General features: G+C 45.2%; 1 protein-coding gene across 2 annotated transcripts in view; it reads left to right on the top strand.

Annotated features, from left to right (window-relative positions):
* ZDHHC17 (zinc finger DHHC-type palmitoyltransferase 17) overlaps positions 1–20763 on the top strand; it is a 186704-nt gene that overhangs the window by 128388 nt on the left and 37553 nt on the right. For both annotated transcript variants that reach the window (XM_063927414.1, XM_063927413.1), the window contains exons 8-9: positions 4658–4783; positions 14092–14234. In XM_063927414.1, coding sequence (XP_063783484.1) covers positions 4658–4783; positions 14092–14234 — 269 coding nt within the window. The remainder of the gene's footprint in view (positions 1–4657; positions 4784–14091; positions 14235–20763) is intronic.

The raw sequence follows: 20763 nt of genomic DNA, 5'->3' as shown, positions 1-20763 counted from the left end.
TTGTAAGAACAAGGGCTCTACCCTCTCTTGAGATGGCCGCCCTTAAGGATCCTGCTGATAAAAAGCAGGAGGGTATCCTAAAATGTATTTACACACATACTGGTGTTATACTGCGACCAGCAATCGCCTCAGCCTGGATGTGCAGTGCTGGGTTGGCGTGGTCGGATTCCCTGACTGGAAATATTGATATCCTAGATAAGGACAGTATATTATTGCCTATAGAGCAATTAAAAGATGCATTTCTATATATGCATGATGCACAGCGGAATATTTGCCGACTGGCATCAAGTATAAGTGCGTTGTATTCTACCAGTAAAGTGGTCAGGGATTCCAAACGGCATTTGGAAGTATTGCCTTAAAAAAGGGGATGTACCCTAGGTCGCCTCTCAAAATAAGACGCCGTATTATCAGGCGCAGTCCTGGTTGGCAAGCGGACAAAAGGGTTCCTCTTTTCTGCTCGTGACAGAGGGAGAGAAAAATGGCTGCAGAGATCAGCCAGTTCCCAGGAACAGAAACCCTTTTCCGCCTCTGCCAAGCCCTCAGTATGACGCTAGGGCTTTACAAGTTCAGGCACGGTGGGGGCCCGTTCTCAGTGAATTTCAGTGCGCAGTGGGCTCACTCGCAAGTAGACCCCTGGATCCTTCAGGTAATATTTCAGGGGTACAAATTGGAATTCGAGACGTATTCCCCTCGCCGTTTCCAAAAGTCTGTTTTACCGACGTCTCCCGCGGACAGGGAGGCAGTTTTGGAAGCCATTCACAAGCTGTATTCCCAGCAGGTGATAATTAAGGTACCCCTCCTGCAACAGGGAACGGGGTATTATTCCACACTATTGTGGTACCGAAGCCAGACGGCTCGGTGAGACCGATTTTAAAATCTAAAATCTTTGAACACTTACATACAGAGGTTCAAATTCAAAATTGAGTCACTCAGAGCAGTGATTGCAAACCTGGAAGAAGGGGACTACATGATGTCTCGGGACATCAAGGAGGCTTACCTTCATGTCAAAATTTGCCCTTCTCACCAAGGGTATCTCAGGTTATGGTACAGAACTGTCACTATCAGTTCAGACGCTGCCGTAGGGATGGTCCACGGCACCCCGGGTCTTTACTGAAGTAATGACCGAAATGATGATATTCCTTCGAAGGAAGGGAATTTTAGTTATCCCTTACTTGGACGATTCCCTGATAAGGGTAAGATCCAGAGAACAGTTGGAGGTCGGTGTAGCACTATCTCAGGTAGTGTTGCGGCAGCACGAGTGGATTCTCAATATGCAAAAATCGCAGCTGGTTCCGACGACTTGTCTTCTGTTCCTAGGGATGATCCTGGACACAGTCCAGAAAGACGGTGTTTCTCCCGGAGGAGAAAGCCAGGGAGTTATCCGAGCTAGTCAGGAACCTCCGAAAACCGAACCAAGTCTCAGTGCATCAATGCACAAGGGTTCTGGGTAAAAATGGTGGCTTCCTACGAAGCAATCCCATTCGGCAGATTCCACACAAGAACTTTCCAGTGGAACCTACTGGACAAATGGTCCGGGTCGCATCTTCAGATGCATCAGCGGATAACCCTGTCACCAAGGACAAGGGTGTCCCTCCTGTGGTGGTTGCAGAGTGCTCATCTTCTAGAGGGCCGCAGATTCGGCATTCAGGACTGGGTCCTGGTGACCACGGATGCCAGCCTGCAAGGCTGGGGAGCAGTCACACAGGGAAGAAATATCCAGGGCTTATGGTCAAGCCTGGAGACATCACTTCACATAATATCCTGGAACTAAGGGCCATTTACAATGCCCTAAGTCAAGCAAAGCCTCTGCTTCAGGGTCAACCGGTATTGATCCAGTCGGACAACATCACGGCTGTCGCCCACGTAAACAGACAGGGCGGCACAAGAAGCAGGAGGGCAATGGCAGAAGCTGCAAGGATTCTCCGCTGGGCGGAAAATCATGTGATAGCACTGTTAGCAGTGTTCATTCCGGGAGTGGACAACTGGGAAGTAGACTTCCTCAGCAGACACGACCTCCACCCGGGGGAGTGGGGACTTCACCCAGAAGTCTTCCAACTGATTGTAAACCGTTGGGAAAAACCAAAGGTGGACATGATGGCGTCCCGTCTTAACAAGAAACTGGACAGATATTGCGCAAGGTCAAGGGACCCTCAGGCAATAGCGGTGGACGCTCTGGTGACACCGTGGGTGTACCAGTCAGTGTATGTGTTCCCTCCTCTGCCTCTCATACCAAAAGTACTGAGAATCATAAGAAGGAGAGGAGTAAGAACGATACTCGTGGTTCCGGATTGGCCAAGAAGGACTTGGTACCCGGAACTTCAAGAGATGCTCACGGAAGACCCGTGGCCTCTACCTTTAAGAAAGGACCTGCTCCAGCAGGGGCCTTGTCTGTTCCAAGACTTACCGCGGCTGCGTTTGACGGCATGGCGGTTGAACGCCGGATCCTGAAGGAAAAAGGCATTCCAGATGAAGTCATCCCTACCCTGGTCAAAGCCAGGAAGGATGTAACCGCAAAACATTATCACCGCATTTGGCGAAAATATGTTGCGTGGTGTGAGGCCAAGAAGGCCCCTACAGAGGAATTTCAACTGGGTCGTTTCCTCCATTTCCTGCAAACAGGACTGTCTATGGGCCTAAAATTAGGGTCCATTAAGGTTCAAATTTCGGCCCTGTCGATTTTCTTCCAGAAAGAACTGGCTTCAGTACCTGAAGTTCAGACATTTGTAAAAGGGGTACTGCATATACAACCTCCTTTTGTGCCTCCAGTGGCACCTTGGGATCTCAATGTTGTTTTGAGGTTCCTTAAGTCACATTGGTTTGAACCACTCACCACTGTGGACTTAAAATATCTCACATGGAAGGTGACGATGCTGTTAGCCCTGGCTTCAGCCAGGCGTGTGTCAGAATTGGCGGCTTTATCATATAAAAGCCCTTACTTAATTTTTCATTCTGACAGGGCGGAATTGAGGACTCGTCCTCAATTTCTCCCTAAGGTGGTTTCTGCTTTTCACATGAACCAACCTATTGTGGTGCCTGCGGCTACTAGGGACTTGGAGGACTCCAAGTTACTTGACGTTGTCAGGGCCCTGAAAATATATGTTTCCAGGACGGCTGGAGTCAGAAAGTCTGACTCGCTGTTTATCCTGTATGCACCCAACAAGCTGGGTGCTCCTGCTTCTAAGCAGACTATTGCTCGTTGGATTTGTAGCACAATTCAACTTGCACATTCTGTGGCAGGCCTGCCACAGCCTAAATCGGTAAAAGCCCATTCCACAAGGAAAGTGGTCTCATCTTGGGCGGCTGCCCGAGGGGTCTCGGCTTTACAACTTTGCCGAGCAGCTACTTGGTCAGGGGCAAACACGTTTGCTAAATTCTACAAATTTGATACCCTGGCTGAGGAGGACCTGGAGTTCTCTCATTCGGTGCTGCAGAGTCATCCGCACTCTCCCGCCCGTTTGGGAGCTTTGGTATAATCCCCATGGTCCTTACGGAGTCCCAGCATCCACTAGGACGTCAGAGAAAATAAGATTTTACTTACCGATAAATCTATTTCTCATAGTCCGTAGTGGATGCTGGGCGCCCATCCCAAGTGCGGATTGTCTGCAATACTTGTATATAGTTATTGTTAACAAAATCGGGTTATTATTGTTGTGAGCCATCTTTTCAGAGGCTCCTTCGTTGTTATCATACTGTTAACTGGGTTCAGATCACGAGTTGTACGGTGTGATTGGTGTGGCTGGTATGAGTCTTACCCGGGATTCAATATCCTTCCTTATTATGTACGCTCGTCCGGGCACAGTATCCTAACTGAGGCTTGGAGGAGGGTCATAGGGGGAGGAGCCAGTGCACACCAGTTAGTCCTAAAGCTTTCTTTAGATGTGCCCAGTCTCCTGCGGAGCCGCTATTCCCCATGGTCCTTACGGAGTCCCAGCATCCACTACGGACTATGAGAAATAGATTTATCGGTAAGTAAAATCTTATTATTATTTTTGGATTCTGGTAGGAAGCCGGAGGAAACCTATGCAAGCACGGGGAGAATATACAAACTCCACATGCAATTAGGGGTATTAAACCCATGACCTCAGAGCTATGAGGCAGTACTGCTAACCATTACACCTTCCGTACTGCCATGTGTGTGTAAATGTATGTATATAGATATTGTATCCTATATAATAAAAGGCTAATGCTGCTCCTCACCTATATGAGGGGAATTCCAGTGTTTTCCATGCCGGCGGCCACTAGATGGCGTCTGACGGAGCAAGTTTAAATGTTGCATAATTTGGGCACGCACAGCAGCCGGCAAAAGTCGTTTTTTGTTTGTTTGTTTTTTTATACGAATTAATATGTCAATAACTTATACGGAATTACCTCTTTGTTACAGCTTGTAATGTTTCTCTCAAACACCTCTGTACATTTTTGGTATTCTGTTTCTTTACTTTTTTATTTTTATTTTATTTAAGTCTTTATCTCCAAGGTTCTGAGTTCTATACATGGGCATGTCTTAGGAGTGTAGTATATGATAAGCAATTAAATTTGTAGTGATCATGGCTTAAAATGTAACTAATGCAAAGGCCTAAGTGTATGTGTGTTGGTAATCATGCAAAATATGAATTTTATGTTTGTTTGTTTTTTAAACACATTATATGGTATTCTGCAGGGAGAGTCGCCGCTTGATTTGGCAAAACAGAGGAAAAATGTTTGGATGATCAACCACTTGCAGGAGGCTAGACAAGCCAAAGGCTATGACAATCCCTCATTCCTCAAAAAGCTAAAGGCAGACAAGGTAAGAGGAGGCTTAGAATGTGCAAAGTCTATACTTTGGTAAAAAGGGTTTTTGTTTTAAGCTTTTTTCCTTTTTTTTTTTTTCGCCCGACTTGTGCGTATTACAGATTTAGGTATTATATATTCTGCATGTGTAAATTTCTTAGCTGGACATTTGTGAAGTTGTAGTCATTAACCAGAGACCTCTGTTTTTACAAAAACAAAATTTAGATATTGCTGCATTTTTGTTTATTTTTAATGATGGCGGCAAACTGACACGTAATGATTGCACTGGTTCTTTTTGGGGTGAAAATGAAGCGCATTTTCTAAAGCTTTTCCTGCTAATAAAAACTTTCACTTAAACTGCTAGGACAGTGGTTCTCAAACTGTGTGCTGTGGCACCCTGGGGTGCCTCGGGACTCTTGCTGGGGTGCATTGGATTGGTGGTCCAGGACCAGCTCAAATTATTTGTGGTCAATGTAATAGGCAAAACCAGTGCTCGTGGCTGTCAATCATAAAATATGTGGACAGATAGAAGCAATTCCTGTCCCTCACCTAGGGCGCCGTTATTCAGAAAAGTTTGGGAACCACTGTGCTAGGAGATCCAAGTGAATTATTATAGGCTCTCTTTTTTTTTTTTTTTTGTGGTGCTCTTGTAGGCTGCCTACTGAGCGATGTATGGTACCCTGCATTCCCCCAATGCTCTCTACAAATACCTTATGAGTGAGGAACCATTCTCCTAAACTTAGACCAAATTCATTAGCCACTTGCCTGGTATAATATAGCGAACAGAAATGAGTGCGCAGTAATGATTCCTATGAAAAGAAATCAATAAAATGAAATTAGCGCATATAAACACAAAACAATAAAACACATTATTAACACATTATAAAACTAGATTATTCAGTGTACTCCTGTAGAAAGAACACAATGCAGTCCCTTTTAAAAAGTCCAATATATGAATTCCAGCCTGATATTAAGAAAAAGGTCCACTAGCCAGAGCCCACAGATGTTTAGGTAATTGTGTGATGCAATATTGCAGCAGTCAATATATAAGAAGCTGGTGTCATCCCCTCATAAATAGAGTATTGCTCACCGCTGGTAGGGGTACCTTGGCACGGACTTCCAGTATTGCTGAGCCGCGGTGATCTCATATGTACACCTGCTGTGTATTGAACTGTGCACACAGGTGAAGTAGGAGCAGGCTGTCATATTTTTCCAACAGCCAGAGTGGGGAAGCCAGGTAGTGACAAGCAGCCGTCCGTTGCTGTGGACGGGAAGAAACAGCAGTGCTTGCCAGAAAAGGACTGGTAAACTTTGAACCTGCAGTGTAGAGTAGCGCTGGTAGAAGCGGACCAGACCGGTCCGTACGGTGATAAATAAAAATCCTTTATGCGTTTCTCCGCTGTCCGTAAGTTAGCACAATGGTTCTCAACTGCGGCCTTCAAGTACCTCCAACAGTTCATGTTTTCCAGGTCTCCTCACAGGATTGCAAGTGAAATCATTTGCTCCACCTGTGGGTCTTTTAAAATGTGTCAGTGAGTAATGAATACACCTGTTCAACTGCTCTGTGACCTGGAAATATGAGCTGTTAGGGATACTTAAGGACCGAGGTTGAGAACCACTGAGTTAGCGGTTTCTTCAGAAGGCATAGGTAGGTTTGAAACAGACCATGGGGTCTATTCATGAAGCAGTGAAAAGTGTGGAGAAGTGAGGCAGTTGATTAGTTGCCCATGGCAACCAGTCGGCATTGAAGTAACCTTAATAATTTGCATACTATACAATTGTACGGAGCAGCGGATTGGTTGCCATGGGCAACTTCACCACTTGCTCACTTTTCACTGCTTCATGAATAGACCCCCAGGTATGTAACTGATCTTGCAACTAATCGTCAGAGGTCAGTAATTAGTGGTTTCAGGAGTGTGACTGCAATCAGTATAAGTGCTATGGTTTTAAACCGCATACTTCTTTTCAAGTGCATAGCAGAGAATAGGGGTGCAAATTAAATGTATCTTTTTTTTTTTCTTCTCTAACGTCCTAAGTGGATGCTGGGGACTCCGTCAGGACCATGGGGTTTAGCGGCTCCGCAGGAGACAGGGCACAATAATAAAAGCTTTAGGATCAGGTGGTGTGCACTGGCTCCTCCCCCTATGACCCTCCTCCAAGCCTCAGTTAGATCTTTGTGCCCGGCCGAGAAGGGTGCAATCTAGGTGGCTCTCCTGAGCTGCTTAGAATAAAAGTTTAAGTTAGGTTTTTTATTTTCAGTGAGTCCTGCTGGCAACAGGCTCACTGCTACGAGGGACTTAGGGGAGAGAAGTAAACTCACCTGCGTGCAGGATGGATTTGCTTCTTAGGCTACTGGACACCATTAGCTCCAGAGGGAGTCGGAACACAGGTCTCACCCTGGGGTTCGTCCCGGAGCCGTGCCGCCGACCCCCCTTGCAGATGCCGAAGTTGAAGAGGTCCAGAGGTCCGGAAACAGGCGGCAGAAGACTTTCAGTCTTCATAAGGTAGCGCACAGCACTGCAGCTGTGCGCCATTGTTGTCAGCACACTTCATACCAGCGGTCACTGAGGGTGCAGGGCGCTGGGGGGGGCGCCCTGGGCAGCAATGTATTATACCTTTTTTATGGCTAAAATACATCACATATAGCCCTTGAGGCTATATGGATGTATTTAACCCCTGCCAGATCTCACAAACTCCGGGAGAAGAGCCCGCCGTTTCAGGGGGCGGGGCCTATTCTCCTCAGCACACGGCGCCATTTTCCTGCTCAGCTCTGCTGTGAGGAAGGCTCCCAGGCTCTCCCCTGCACTGCACTACAGAAACAGGGTTAAAACAGAGAGGGGGGGCACTTATTTGGCGATATGATTACATATGTGAAAATGCTATAAGGGAAAACACTTGTATAAGGGGTTGTCCCTGTATAATTATAGCGTTTTTGGTGTGTGCTGGCAAACTCTCCCTCTGTCTCCCCAAAGGGCTAGTGGGGTCCTGTCCTCTATCAGAGCATTCCCTGTGTGTGTGCTGTGTGTCGGTACGTGTGTGTCGACATGTAGGAGGACGATGTTGGTGAGGAGGCGGAGCAAATTGCCTGTATTGGTGATGTCACTCTCTAGGGAGTCGACACCGGAATGGATGGCTTATTTAGGAATTACGTGATAATGTCAACACGATGCAAGGTCGGTTGACGACATGAGACGGCCGGCAAACAAATTAGTACCTGTCCAGGCGTCTCAGACACCGTCAGGGGCTTGTAAAAACGCCCATTTACCTCAGTTGGTCGACACAGACACGGACACTGACTTCAGTGTCGACGGTGAAGAAACAAACGTATTTTCGTTTAGGGCCACACGTTACATGTTAAGGGCAATGAAGGAGGTGTTACATATTTCTGATACTACAAGTACCACAAATAAGGGTATTATGTAGGGTGGGAATAATCTACTTGTAGTTTTTCCTGAATCAGATAAATTAAAGTGTGTGATGATACGTGGGTTTCCTCCGATAGAAAATTATTGGAGGTATACCTTTTCCCGCCAGAAGTGAGGGCGAGTTGGGAAACACACCTTAGGGTGGATAAGGCGCTCACACGCTTATAAAAACAAGTGGCGTTACCGTCTCCAGATACGGCCGCCCTCAAAGAGCCAGCTGATGGGAAGCTGAAAAATATCCTAAAAAGTATATACACACATACTGGTGTTATACTACGACCAGCAATCGCCTCAGCCTGGATGTGCAGCGCTGGGGGGGCTTGGTCATATTTCCTGACTGAAAATATTGATACCCTTGACAGGAACAATATTTTATTGACTATAGAGCATTTTAAGGATGCATTTCTATATATGCGAGATGCGCAGAGGGATATTTGCATTCTGGCATCAAGAGTAGATGTGATGTCCATATCTGCCAGACGATGTTTATAGACACGACAGTGGTCAGGTGATGCAGAGTCCAGACGGCACATGGAAGTATTGCCGTTTAAAGGGGCGGTCCATCGGACCTGGTGGCCATGGCAACAGCTGGAAAATCCACTTTTGTTACCCCAAGTCACATCTCAGCAGAAAAGGACACAGTCTTTTCAGTCTCAGTCCTTTCGTACCCATAAAGGCAGGCGGGCAAAAGGCCAGTCATATCTGCCCAGGGTTAGAGGAAAGGGAAGAAGACTGCAGCAGGCAGCCCATTCCCAGGAACAGAAGTCCTTCTGCCAAGTCCGCAGCATGACGCTGGGGCCATACAAGCGGACTCAGGTGCGGTGGGGGGTCATCTCAAGAGTTTCAGCACGCAGTGGGCTCACTCGCAAGTGGACTCCTGGATCCTACACGTAGTATCCCAGGTGTACATTGGAAATTCGAGACGTCTTCCCCTCACAAGTTCCTGAAGTCTGCTTTACCAACGTCTCCCTCCGACAGGGAGGCAGTATTGGAAAAAAATTCACAGGCTGTATTCCCAGCAGGTGATAATCAAAGTACCCCTCCTACAACAAGGAAAGGGGTATTATTCCACACTATATTGTGGTACTGAAGCCAAACGGCTCGGTGAGATCTAAAAGATTTGAACAATTACATACAAGGGTTCAAATCAAGATGGAGTCACTCAGAGCAGTGATAGCGAACCAGGACGATATGGTGTCACTGGATATCAGGGACGCTTACCTACATGTCCAAATTTTGCCCTTCTCACCAAGGGTATCTCAGGTTCGTGGTACAGAACTGTCACTATCAGTTCAGACGCTGCCGTTTGGATTGCCCACGGCACCCCGGGTCTTTACCATGGTAATGGCCGAAATGATGATTCTTCCTAAAAGAAATATGGACGCTTTCCTGATAAGGGCAAGGTCCAGAGAACAGTTGGCGGTCGGAGTAGCACTATCTCAAGTAGTTCTACGACAGCACGAGTGGATTCTAAATATTCCAAAATCGCAGCTTTTTCCGACGACACGTCTAATGTTCCTAGGAATGATTCTGGACACAGTCCAGAAAAGGATGTTTTCTCCCGGAGAAGAAGACCAGGGAGTTATCCGAGCTAGTCAGGAACCTCCTAAAACCAGGAAAAGTATCAGTGCATCATTGCACAAGGGTCCTGTGAAAAATGGTGGTTTCTTACAAAGCGATCCCATTCGGTAGATTTCACGCAAGAACCTTTCAGTGGAATCTGCTGGGAAAATGGTCCGGATCGCATCTTCAGATGCATCAGCGGACAACCCTGTCTCCAAGGACAAGGGTGTTTTCTTCTGCGGTGGCTGCAGAGTGCTCATCTATGAAAGGGCCGCAGATTCGACATTCAGGACTGGGTCCTGGTGACCACGGATGCCAGCCTGAGTGGCTGGGGAGCAGTCACACAAGGAAAAAATTTCCAGGGAGTGTGATCAAGTCTGGAGACTTCTCTCCACATAAATATACTGGAGCTAAGGGCAATTTACAAGGCTCTAAGCTTAGCAAGACCTCTGCTTCAAGGTCAGCCGGTATTGATCCAGTGGGACAACATCACGGCAGTCGCCCACGTAAACAGACAGGGCGGCACATGAAGCAGGAGGGAAATGGCAGAAACTGCAAGGATTCTTCGCTGGGCGAAAAATCATGTGATAACACTCTCAGCAGTGTTAATTCCGGGAGTGGAAAACTGGGAAGCAAACTTCCTCAGCAGGCATAACCTCCACCCGGGAGAGTGGGGACTTCAGCGGGAAGTCTTGCACATGATTGTAAACCGTTGGGAAAAACCAAAGGTGGACATGATGGCGTCCCGCCTGAACAAAAAACTAGACAAATATTGCGCCAGGTCAAGGGACCCTCAGGCAATAGCGGTGGACGCTCTGGTAACACTGTGGGTGTACCAGTCAGGGTATGTGTTCCCTCCTATGCATCTCATACCAAAAGTACTGAGAATCATAAGAAGGAGATGAGTAAGAACGATACTCGTGGTTCCGGATGGGTCAAGAAGGACTTGGTACCCGGAACTTCAAGAGATGCTCACGGAATAACCGTGGCCTCTACCTTTAAGAAAGGACCTGCTCCAGCAGGGGCCTTGTCTGTTCCAAGACTTACCGCGGCTGCGTTTGACGGCATGGCAGTTGAACGCCGGATCCTGAAAGGGCATTCCAGATGAAGTCATCCCTACCCTGGTCGAAGCCAGGAAGGATGTAACCGCAAAACATTTTCACCGCATTTGGCGAAAATATGTTGCGTGGTGTGAGGCCAAGAAAGGTCCCTACAGAGGAATTCCAACTGGGTCGTTTCCTACATTTCCTGAAAACAGGACTGTCTATGGGCCTAAAATTAGGGTCCATTAAGGTTCAAATTTCGACCCTGTCAAATTTCTTCCAGAAAGAACTGGCTTCAGTGCCTGAAGTTCAGACGTTTGTAAAAGGGGTACTGCATATACAGCCTCCTTTTGTGCCCCCAGTGGCACCTTGGGATCTCAATGTTGTTTTGAGTTTCCTAAAGTCACATTGGTGATCCACTCACCACTGTGGAATTAAAATATTTCACATGGAAGGTGAAGATTCTATTAGCCCTGGCTTCAGCCAGGCGTGTGTCAGAATGGGCGGCTTTATCATATAAAAGCCCTTACTTAATTTTTCATTCTGACAGGGCAGAATTGAGGACTCGTCCTCAATTTCTCCTTAAGGTGTTTTCTGTTTTTCACATGAACCAACCTATTGTGGTACCTGCGGCTACTAGGGACTTGGAGGACTCCAAGTTACTTGACGTTGTCAGGGCCCTGAAAATATATGTTTCCAGGACGACTGGAGTCAGAAAATCTGACTCGCTGTTTAGCCTGTATGCACCCAACAAGATGGGTGTTCCTGCTTCTAAGCAGACGATTGCTCGCTGGATTTGTGGTACAATTCAGCTTGCACATTCTGTGGCAGGCTTGCCACAGCCAAAATCAGTAAAAGCCCATTCCACAAGGAAGTGGGCTCATCTTGGGCGGCTGCCCGAGGTGTCTCGGCTTTACAACTTTGCCGAGCTGCTACTTGGTCAGGGGCACACCCTGACTGAGGAGGACCTGGAGTTCTCTCATTCGGTGCTGCAGAGTCATCCGCACTCTCCCGCCCGTTTGGGAGCTTTGGTATAATCCCCATGGTCCTGACGGAGTCCCCAGCATCCACTTAGGACGTTAGAGAAAATAAGAATTTACTTACCGATAATTCTATTTCTCGTAGTCCGTAGTGGATGCTGGGCGCCCATCCCAAGTGCGGATTGTCTGCAATACTTGTACATAGTTATTGTTACAAAAATCGGGTTATTCTTGTTGTGAGCCATCTTTTCAGAGGCTCCTTCGTTGTGATCATACTGTTAACTGGGTTCAGATCACAGGTTGTACGGTGTGATTGGTGTGGCTGGTATGAGTCTTACCCGGGATTCAATATCCTTCCTTATTATGCACGCTCGTCCGGGCACAGTATCCTAACTGAGGCTTGGAGGAGGGTCATAGGGGGAGGAGCCAGTGCACACCACCTGATCCTAAAGCTTTTATTATTGTGCCCTGTCTCCTGCGGAGCCGCTAAACCCCATGGTCCTGACGGAGTCCCCAGCATCCACTACGGACTACGAGAAATAGAATTATCGGTAAGTAAATTCTTATTTTTTTTCATATGAATTATTGCTGCGCTCTCATTCTTGTTCGCTATATTGTTCTTTACTATGGTGATAACCCAGCTCACCCAATTTTGAGAGCTGCGTTTATAATTTATATTCTTATCAAGTGCAAAAGAATCGTGTTATTGTATATTTATATATCTATATGTCTGTGTGTGTGTGTGTGTATGTATATGTATGTATATATATATATATATATATATATATATATATATATATATATATTTATTTATTTATTTATTTATTTGGGATATTAATTTGCGCCCATCAAACTGTATTGCATTTTTTAACTTGTCTGGTATGGTTGCCTCAAATGCGACCACACCAGCAAGTGCCTTATCTGATCGCAGAGGATGCGACCAGTCAGATAAAGTGTGTGCAGCTGCGGGGAAGGGAAACTTCCCACATCTGCAGCTCTCAGAGGGGCCGGAAGGTCCCTCTGCCTCCCTGCGCCCTCCCCCAGTGGTTGCCGTGCTGTGGATCACTGCTGATTGGTCAGCACCGCAGGATCCCCACCCAGCGGCTGCAGACAATAGCAGCTGCTGGGGAAATGTAAATTAACCCTCCCCACCCCAATGTGGGCTGTTAAAATAAAAGTTGCAATGTTTTGGATTTTCCACTGCTTTTTGTTATTTTTATAAATATCTTAAAAATAGTTTTTTGTTTTTTTTTCGTAAATAAAATAATTTTGGAGAAGTTTTAAATACATGTGCTTCACAGAATTCACTCCTAAAAAAGACAATTTCTAAACGTTTTTGAAAAAAAAAAAAAATTCTGTTAATCTAAACTTTAGACCAGTTACATTGAATAACCGAAAGCTCTAACTGCTGACTTAATTTCAACCAAGCGGATATTGTGACCATATAATCAACATTGTCATGGTCTTATATAAATAAAAAAGTGGGATAGGTTCAGTTTCAATATTTATTTATTTTAATTTTAATTTATTTATTTTTTGCATGATTAGATTGAATTGACCTAAAATTGTCTTTGTATAGGATTGTACCTAGCGTGAGCAATCGGCCAGATTGATGTATACCAAATTAGATCCTTTATTGTTCTGGGTAGAAAAAAGGATGGCTGATGGCCACAGTGTGTATGCGTGTCATCGTCACCTGCACTAATTGCATCCCATGTAATCTGGGTTGTTCAGCCTAACTGGCCTTTCTTCTTGGGCATTTAAATGTGTGGTCAAATTGAACACCAGTGGGGATGTTTGAGTTGACCCCGAGTGTTTTACTGAACCTGTGTATTTTTGTGAGAAGGTTTTTTTTTTTTACAGGCGATCTAATTAAATAGCCTGTAAAAATAAAAAAAGGTTTTTCCGCATCCGGTGTTTTATCGTGTTTAATTGGATACCCCCCTTAGACTCTCTTGAGCAACAAAATAAAGTAATAAAAGTAGTAAATGCATCATGGTTGCTCAAATCACATGGAGTCAGAGTACCAGTGCATTACTGGAGTTGCCTGCTTTTTCTAGCACACGATTACTCTGTTTAGCTGTTATATACTGTTCATTCTGAATAAATCCAATGAATTAAAGGCTTATTTTATAAAATGAATCCTAAAGACTCCACTATCGGGTCAGTATACCATATTGGTAATACTGAGCAGAGTCCTTGTGAGTATTATAATAACTGTAAGCCTTCACGTTATTCTCAGCTTAGACTTGTTACAGTACTGCATAATTGTTAAAGGAGTTGGAGCTTATTACAGTTGTGCTTACTTTCCAGGATTTCCGTCAGAAAGTGATGCTAGGAACGCCATTCCTGGTTATCTGGCTGGTTGGTTTTATTGCGGACCTTGACATTGATTCCTGGTTAATAAAAGGTCTTATGTATGGTGGAGTTTGGGCAATGGTACAGTTTCTATCAAAGTAAGTGGGCTTTGAGTTAAAATAAATCTAACATGAGCAATTTGGAATAAAATGTCATGCACGGTAGATAACACGTATTTGTAAATCAGAGGATTGCAAATCTGCTCAATGGCTTTGTTCTTGTCACAGAGCTCCAAGGTGATTTTCTAATGGGCTCGTAATCTAAAGCAGGGCGTGACAAATCCCACTCAGCCCCAGCGGAGAATCGTGTATTGCGCCTGCAATTTCATGCACAGGAGTCTATGTGCCGAGTGATAATGTCAATTATTACCTTAAAACATAAAGCTATATACTATTACCGTGGAGCCGCTAGACCACGTGCACGTGCTACGCACTTTATACGCTATTTGCGTACAGAGTCCCGCACGTGGTACGCACTTGGCGTACACACGCTGCGCTGAGTGTACGGAATACACATAGCGGGCGCACACACAGTTGATAACGTTTAAACCTTGTTAAAAAAATACAGTAAGAATATACTTATACTCTAAACCTTAGTAGTCAAACACTGTAATGATGTAACGCTTAAAAACCTTAATTAGCGCTGGTGATACAAAGTATCCGCAGTGCATACACCTTAACAATGCTTGTACACTTTAAACAGGTTAAACTACTTTAAAAGCCCAGGCAGGAAAGAGGAAACACAACACCGTTTGTTTTGGTTACAACCACAGCAGCTCTAACACCGCCGTGGATTGATTCTAATAAAAGGTAAAACAATACAAGTCATAGACTACAAACTAACAAGTAAATCTAAACAGAATAATGGAGAATAATGGCTACAGAGAATATACATACGTGGGGAATCTTTCGCATGCGCGACCTGGAATCCAGTCCTCAGCTGTTCAGGTAGAAAGCCTTCAGAGTCTTGTGTGACCAAGCCTGCTGCAAGCTCTATTTATTCACTTCATCCAAAACAATACAATGGTCACTGTAATCCCTTTGTTCATTGGACATAGGGATATGTCTCTACATTACAGCAAAGGTCATAGGTGGATTTGAACAGGTGGGCTGTGTCTTTCCCCAACTGCTCTGGTGGGAGGTATCCTCAGGATTCCCGCCGCATGTGTAATTTACAGCAAATACAGTTAATGTTCATAATCTACTTCTGTACATAACTATACGCAGGAACATGCAATCTTCTCCTAACTAACACCGGAATGTTACCCTTAAAATACCCTACGGCTGGATACTAGACACCACCGTTCAACCTTTATCTGACCCTTCCTATCATGCAAAGAGGAATCTCTCTGTCCAGGAACTGTTTAAACTAATCATACTCGCTGACATGGTCTAGGGGAATATTAACTACAAAATGCACTATTTGGGTTAAATATGCTACGATCGAGTCGCACGCTACACGCTCACAAACTCCGCCGTAAATACACATCTCATGCGCACGAGACGCTGGAGCGTCTCCTACGCAACTTGCGGGTATGTGTACGCACGGGGGACCAGGTGCACGAGCAGCATGCATGTGCATGAGGGGTTAGTACAAGGGATATGCATCATGATATTTTTCGACTTTGACATGAGTGTCCCTCCCGGCCTGCGCCGACTGCCGTCTCCAAACTACTGCATATAGCTCTCCGGTAAGGGGGTCTATGTGTGGTCTGGTATTGCGGCTCTTGAGGGGGAAATGCTGTGGCCACAGTGTGGGGTGGTTGACTGCGCAGGGGTGATACCCCTTTCACATCGCACAAATAACCCGGTATCGACACGGCATATTGCCGTGTCGAACCGGGTCAGTGTGCGATGTGAAAGGTCCTTTGACGATTTAGCGGGTCGCCTGACCCGGTAATTCAACCCGGTAAAAAAGAAGGGTTTTACCCGGGTTGATTACCGGGTCAGGTGCGGTGTGAATGGGAGCCGTGTCGATGCGACACGGTTCCCATTCACAGCATAGCGAGAGGCGGCGCAGGAGATGAGCTCATCTCCCGGCGCCGCCTCCACCCCCTCCCCTGCTGCTGCTGCTCCCTCCGCTGCTATGGCAACCGACCCGGTATATTGCCGGGTCGGAAAGCCAGCAGCGGAGCGCAAATGCCGGATCCCACCCGGTAAGTACACGTTTGTCTTACCGGGTAGGATCCGGCATTTGCGGTTTGAATGCGGTATTAGTTGTGTGGCCATGGGGGTTGGGGGGATTAGCTTCTCCATTAATGTGTTTGCAGGGAGAAGGAGGGAGTTGCTGTATGCCTGGGGGCAGCTGCACAGCAGTGTGGCCACGGAGGGCTGGTTTGCTTGGCAGTTCCCCTTAGTTGTGTGGGGTTTAGCTTGTCTGGGGAAAGGGGGGTGGGAAACGGTGGTCTGGCTCCTACATTTTTATTCTGGCTCCTAAAGTTTATTAAAAAATTGTCAAGCCCTGATCTAAATCTTACTATATATTATATAATTGTAAAATACTTATGTTCTATTTAAACATAATTAGCACTTTTATGCATTTTATTTCTTAGCTATTTGTATAGTGCACACATGTTAAACAGCGCTTTACTGAGAATATTTACATCCCTGTCCCATTGGGGCTTGCAATCTGTATTCTAGTGTTCACAGTGGGATTTTTTTTTTACATTTTGTGTAATGCAGTATATGTATATGTGTCACTATCTCAGTAGGGGAACCAAAAATGTGTGATTTTGGATAAGGGATACTCAACCCTGTATTTAAATCTTCCCCATTCAACCCCATCATTGCTGTTCAGTCTTCTCCAAATATCATCATACCACCCCACATGCCAATTAAATGTTCACCACACACCCCACACCCCACTTGCACTTTCCAGTGTATCTTCTGACACCCCACTTGACCTTCCAGCTCCCCTTGAGACAAAGCAGCATTACAAACCCGTATGTATCATTGTTGGGGAGACACTCCAGCAGAGACAAATGTCACCAAAGTGGGACATGTGGTAGCCGCCATGTAATCAGCTTGCAGTTATGGCAATTGGGTACGGTGCCCAGTGGGGGTAATGCAGAGCCTACAGCTAAACGTGAACCTGGACAGCTGAGAACTCCTCTGATGCAGAGCACTCAAGGGACAAAAGGTATTTGTTGTACTTGCCAAGTACTTCCAGTGATGACCTCCCTGGATAAGCCACACACTCCGCACTTAGGATTGGAAAAAGCTTTGGGATCCATATTTATTCAACTATTAATGCATGTGTAGCAAGTCTAAATATGAGGACCTGTGTGTTAGCTTCTTTGCATTCTGCACTCAGTCCTGTGCTAAGAATGTGCTGTGGATGTGCAGGGAGATAATGGGGTCCTTTTGTAGGTAGCAGAAGATAGGGAGTTACCTGAAGAAGGGAATTTCTTCTTAAAAATAGAAAATTCATTAGAACCATTAAATAACTATTTAGATAATCAAATGAGAAATTGCCGCTGTGCATATCAAGTAGTGAAGAGGGAATTTGCACATACTGGTTGTATTTGTACTGCATATGTACACATCATGTCAATCTCGTTTTCTGTTCAAAATGTTTTAGTGCTGAGATATTTTGTTGTTGTGTATGTAAGCTCTCACAAGCAGGGCCCTCTTCCCTCATGTGCTTTTTCTTCTCATTTAAATTATCTTTTATTCCATACTCCCTTTGACGTTACCAAATCCCGTTGTTTTCTTGTCTTCAACTAGAAGTCACTATTTTGCTTATTTGTTTATATTCTCTTTAATTGGGCAATGTGGATCCCTTAAGGTGTGTACACACGGTGCGATATGCACTTAACTTTCTTTACGATTTTGACTATATAGTCAAAATTGTAAGGAAAGTTAGTGCATATTGCACCGTATGTACACAGCTTGCGACGCCGATGCGCGGTCCCACGGGATCAGCATCACAAGAAAAAATAGACTGCGCAGGCAGCCCAACATTGACTATATCGGTAGGGCCGGCCTCCGGCCCTGACGAATAGTCAGTGTCGGGCAAACAGCGCACCGCGCCGTGTGTACACTGCTTTATGGTGCCATATTTATAAAGATTAAGAATAATAATGACAATAAAGGAATGTGAAGTAATTCCATGCTCATTATTACACAAACATAGTAGTATACTATAGGGGTGATTCAGACCTGGTCACTGGGCTGCTAACTTTGCTGCCCTGCGATCGCTGCCTCCAAGTGGAGTGTAAATTTGCCGTGCAAGTGTGTGATCCCATGTGTACGCCGGGCTGCAAAAATCCACTTTGTGCAGTCTCTGCACAGCCCAGGACTTACTCCTCCAGTGCGATGAGAACAGGCTGATCAGGTCCGGAGCGGACGTCACACACCCTCCCTGAAAATGCTTGGGAACGCCTGCGTTTTTCCGGACACTCCCTGTAAATGGTCAGTTACCACCCACAAACGCCAGCTTCCTGTCAATCACCTTGCGAAAGCCTGTGCGATCTGATTTTTCGCACCGTTCCGTCGCTGACCGACGATGCCCTTTGTTGTTGTCCGACGCAGGTGCGCATTGCGGTGTATGCGTGGTTACGCCCTGATCACCCGCTGTGCAAAAATGGACGTCAGCGATCAGGTCTGAATCAGGCCCTATGTTTCTTACTCTTATAGTGGGACTTTGTTATACTTAGTATATGATCCTATTTTTTTATTTTATTTTTTATGACGAAATAGAGGTCATTTTAGAAAGCGGTTGTACAGTATATATTTCAAAAACATTGCAAAACAATATATTAGTAAAGGACATACCGTTTTTTAAACTTTTTACAAACACACATCAAATTCTCTGACTTAAGTTGATAAAAGAATAGGATTGAGGTTCAATACTTTCCAGCGCTATTATTTTGTTGGAACTTGGATTTAAAGCTACATCTGGACCAGACTGGTTGTATCTGGAGTATTGTAGAGTAAGCACGGGTCTCTTCCTTTTTTTTGTACTGCGCAACACTTCCATTTGGATCACCACTCTATTTGGGCCTTATACCATCAAGGCCACAGCCATCCTTTTAACGCATCCTCCTACAACTTGGACTACCCTGTACATTAGGGGTGTCAAACCCACGCCCTTCCAGTTGTTGTGGAACTACACATCACAGCATGCCCTGCAACAGTTGCAGCAGTCCCTAATACGAAATGTATGGCAAGGCATGCAGGGATGTGTAGTTTGACATTCCTGCTGTACATAGTCACATCCTCCTCCACTGCAACTTGCACTGCACAGCTTCCACCCGGCTCTTAACAATATGGTCCTACGTATTGTGTGTGCCCAAAATGGCTACATCACCAGCTGTGTCTCATACAATCATCTGGACACCATATTCCTGTAGCTCGCACTTTAGTCCTCCACCAAGGCCCTGGCCTGCCATAATGTCTGTATTCCCACCTCTGCCCATTCATCAGCTACCATGAAGATCACCTAAGCACCGTATGTCTAACGTCTGTCTTACTCGTGTACTGCTGTCAGGATTTATGCTGAATTGGTTGTTTATGCTTTACCTCAAACTGCATCTGTTCATCTTTTCTGCGTGCCTGTTTTCTTCTGGTCTGTCTTCCCTGTCTCTCATGTCTTATGCCGAATTCTACTGTCTGCCATGCCGTTTTCTTATTGCTTTCATCCCATTCATTATTATTTGCCTACTTGTAATTGTCATTAATATAATGTTATCCTCTTGTCTCACCTTCCATATAATGATGCTGTACTGAGCTTTGCTTTGCTCTTGCGCTTTGGATACCCATTGTGTACTGTACTTACGCTATGTATTTGTTATTGTTTTTGTTACCCCTTCTACATCCACTGCAGACACTTCTTGGTGCCTTTTATAATTAAAAGATAATAAAAAGCTATGTTTATTATTATTATCCAGCTCTTCATAAAAATAAATCTGGCCTTATTCTCCCAGTTCCCTCATAATAAATTAGCCTGGCTTGGAACAGCGAGCAGCAGAGCTGCCCAGTGCTAACCTTCTGTAGAACGCCTCAAGTAGAGGTAATAGTAAGAAGTCACTGAATACTCTGTAAACATTGATCATGTTGTATTCTGCTATAAGCAGCTTTACGGGGTGTCTTCAATTGCAGTATGGAACTGCGGTCTTGTCGGAAAGACTGCAGTGTCCTACTTTTTTAGGTCGGACCTATTCAATCCTCCCACAAGTCGGAAAACACGTGGCTCGACGGAATAGCAGCAGATCCACGTGTTTTGTCGGAAACACTGCCAAATCAGACAGGTTTTAGCCCCGTTTCCGACAATGTCAGTCTGACTTTACTGAGATGTCTGATCCATCTGACATCTATTGAATACCCCCCATTATCACACATGAACAGTCATCTCAGTACCTTCAACTATGATGATGGTAAGGTATATGAAATCCTTGACAAATTCTATGGTATGGTATGCAAACACTACATTGGATAGTGTGTGATGTCAGTCACCATGCGCTTAGCAGTGTTGTGCTTAACCCCTCACAGGTGTCTGAACATCAATGAAATCAAGGAAGGCGCGTCAAATTAATTAAACATCATTCCCCTTTTCTTAGATAATTACTGTGATATTTAGTACTGATAAAGTGATACTTAAGGCTCATTTTTGAAAAATTCTTATATG

This window comes from Pseudophryne corroboree, chromosome 6, assembly GCF_028390025.1.
Source record: "Pseudophryne corroboree isolate aPseCor3 chromosome 6, aPseCor3.hap2, whole genome shotgun sequence".
In the NCBI taxonomy this organism is placed as follows: Eukaryota; Metazoa; Chordata; class Amphibia; order Anura; family Myobatrachidae; genus Pseudophryne; species Pseudophryne corroboree.
Note: the sequence above shows the minus strand (reverse complement) of the source record. Positions and strands in the feature narration are given on the sequence as shown.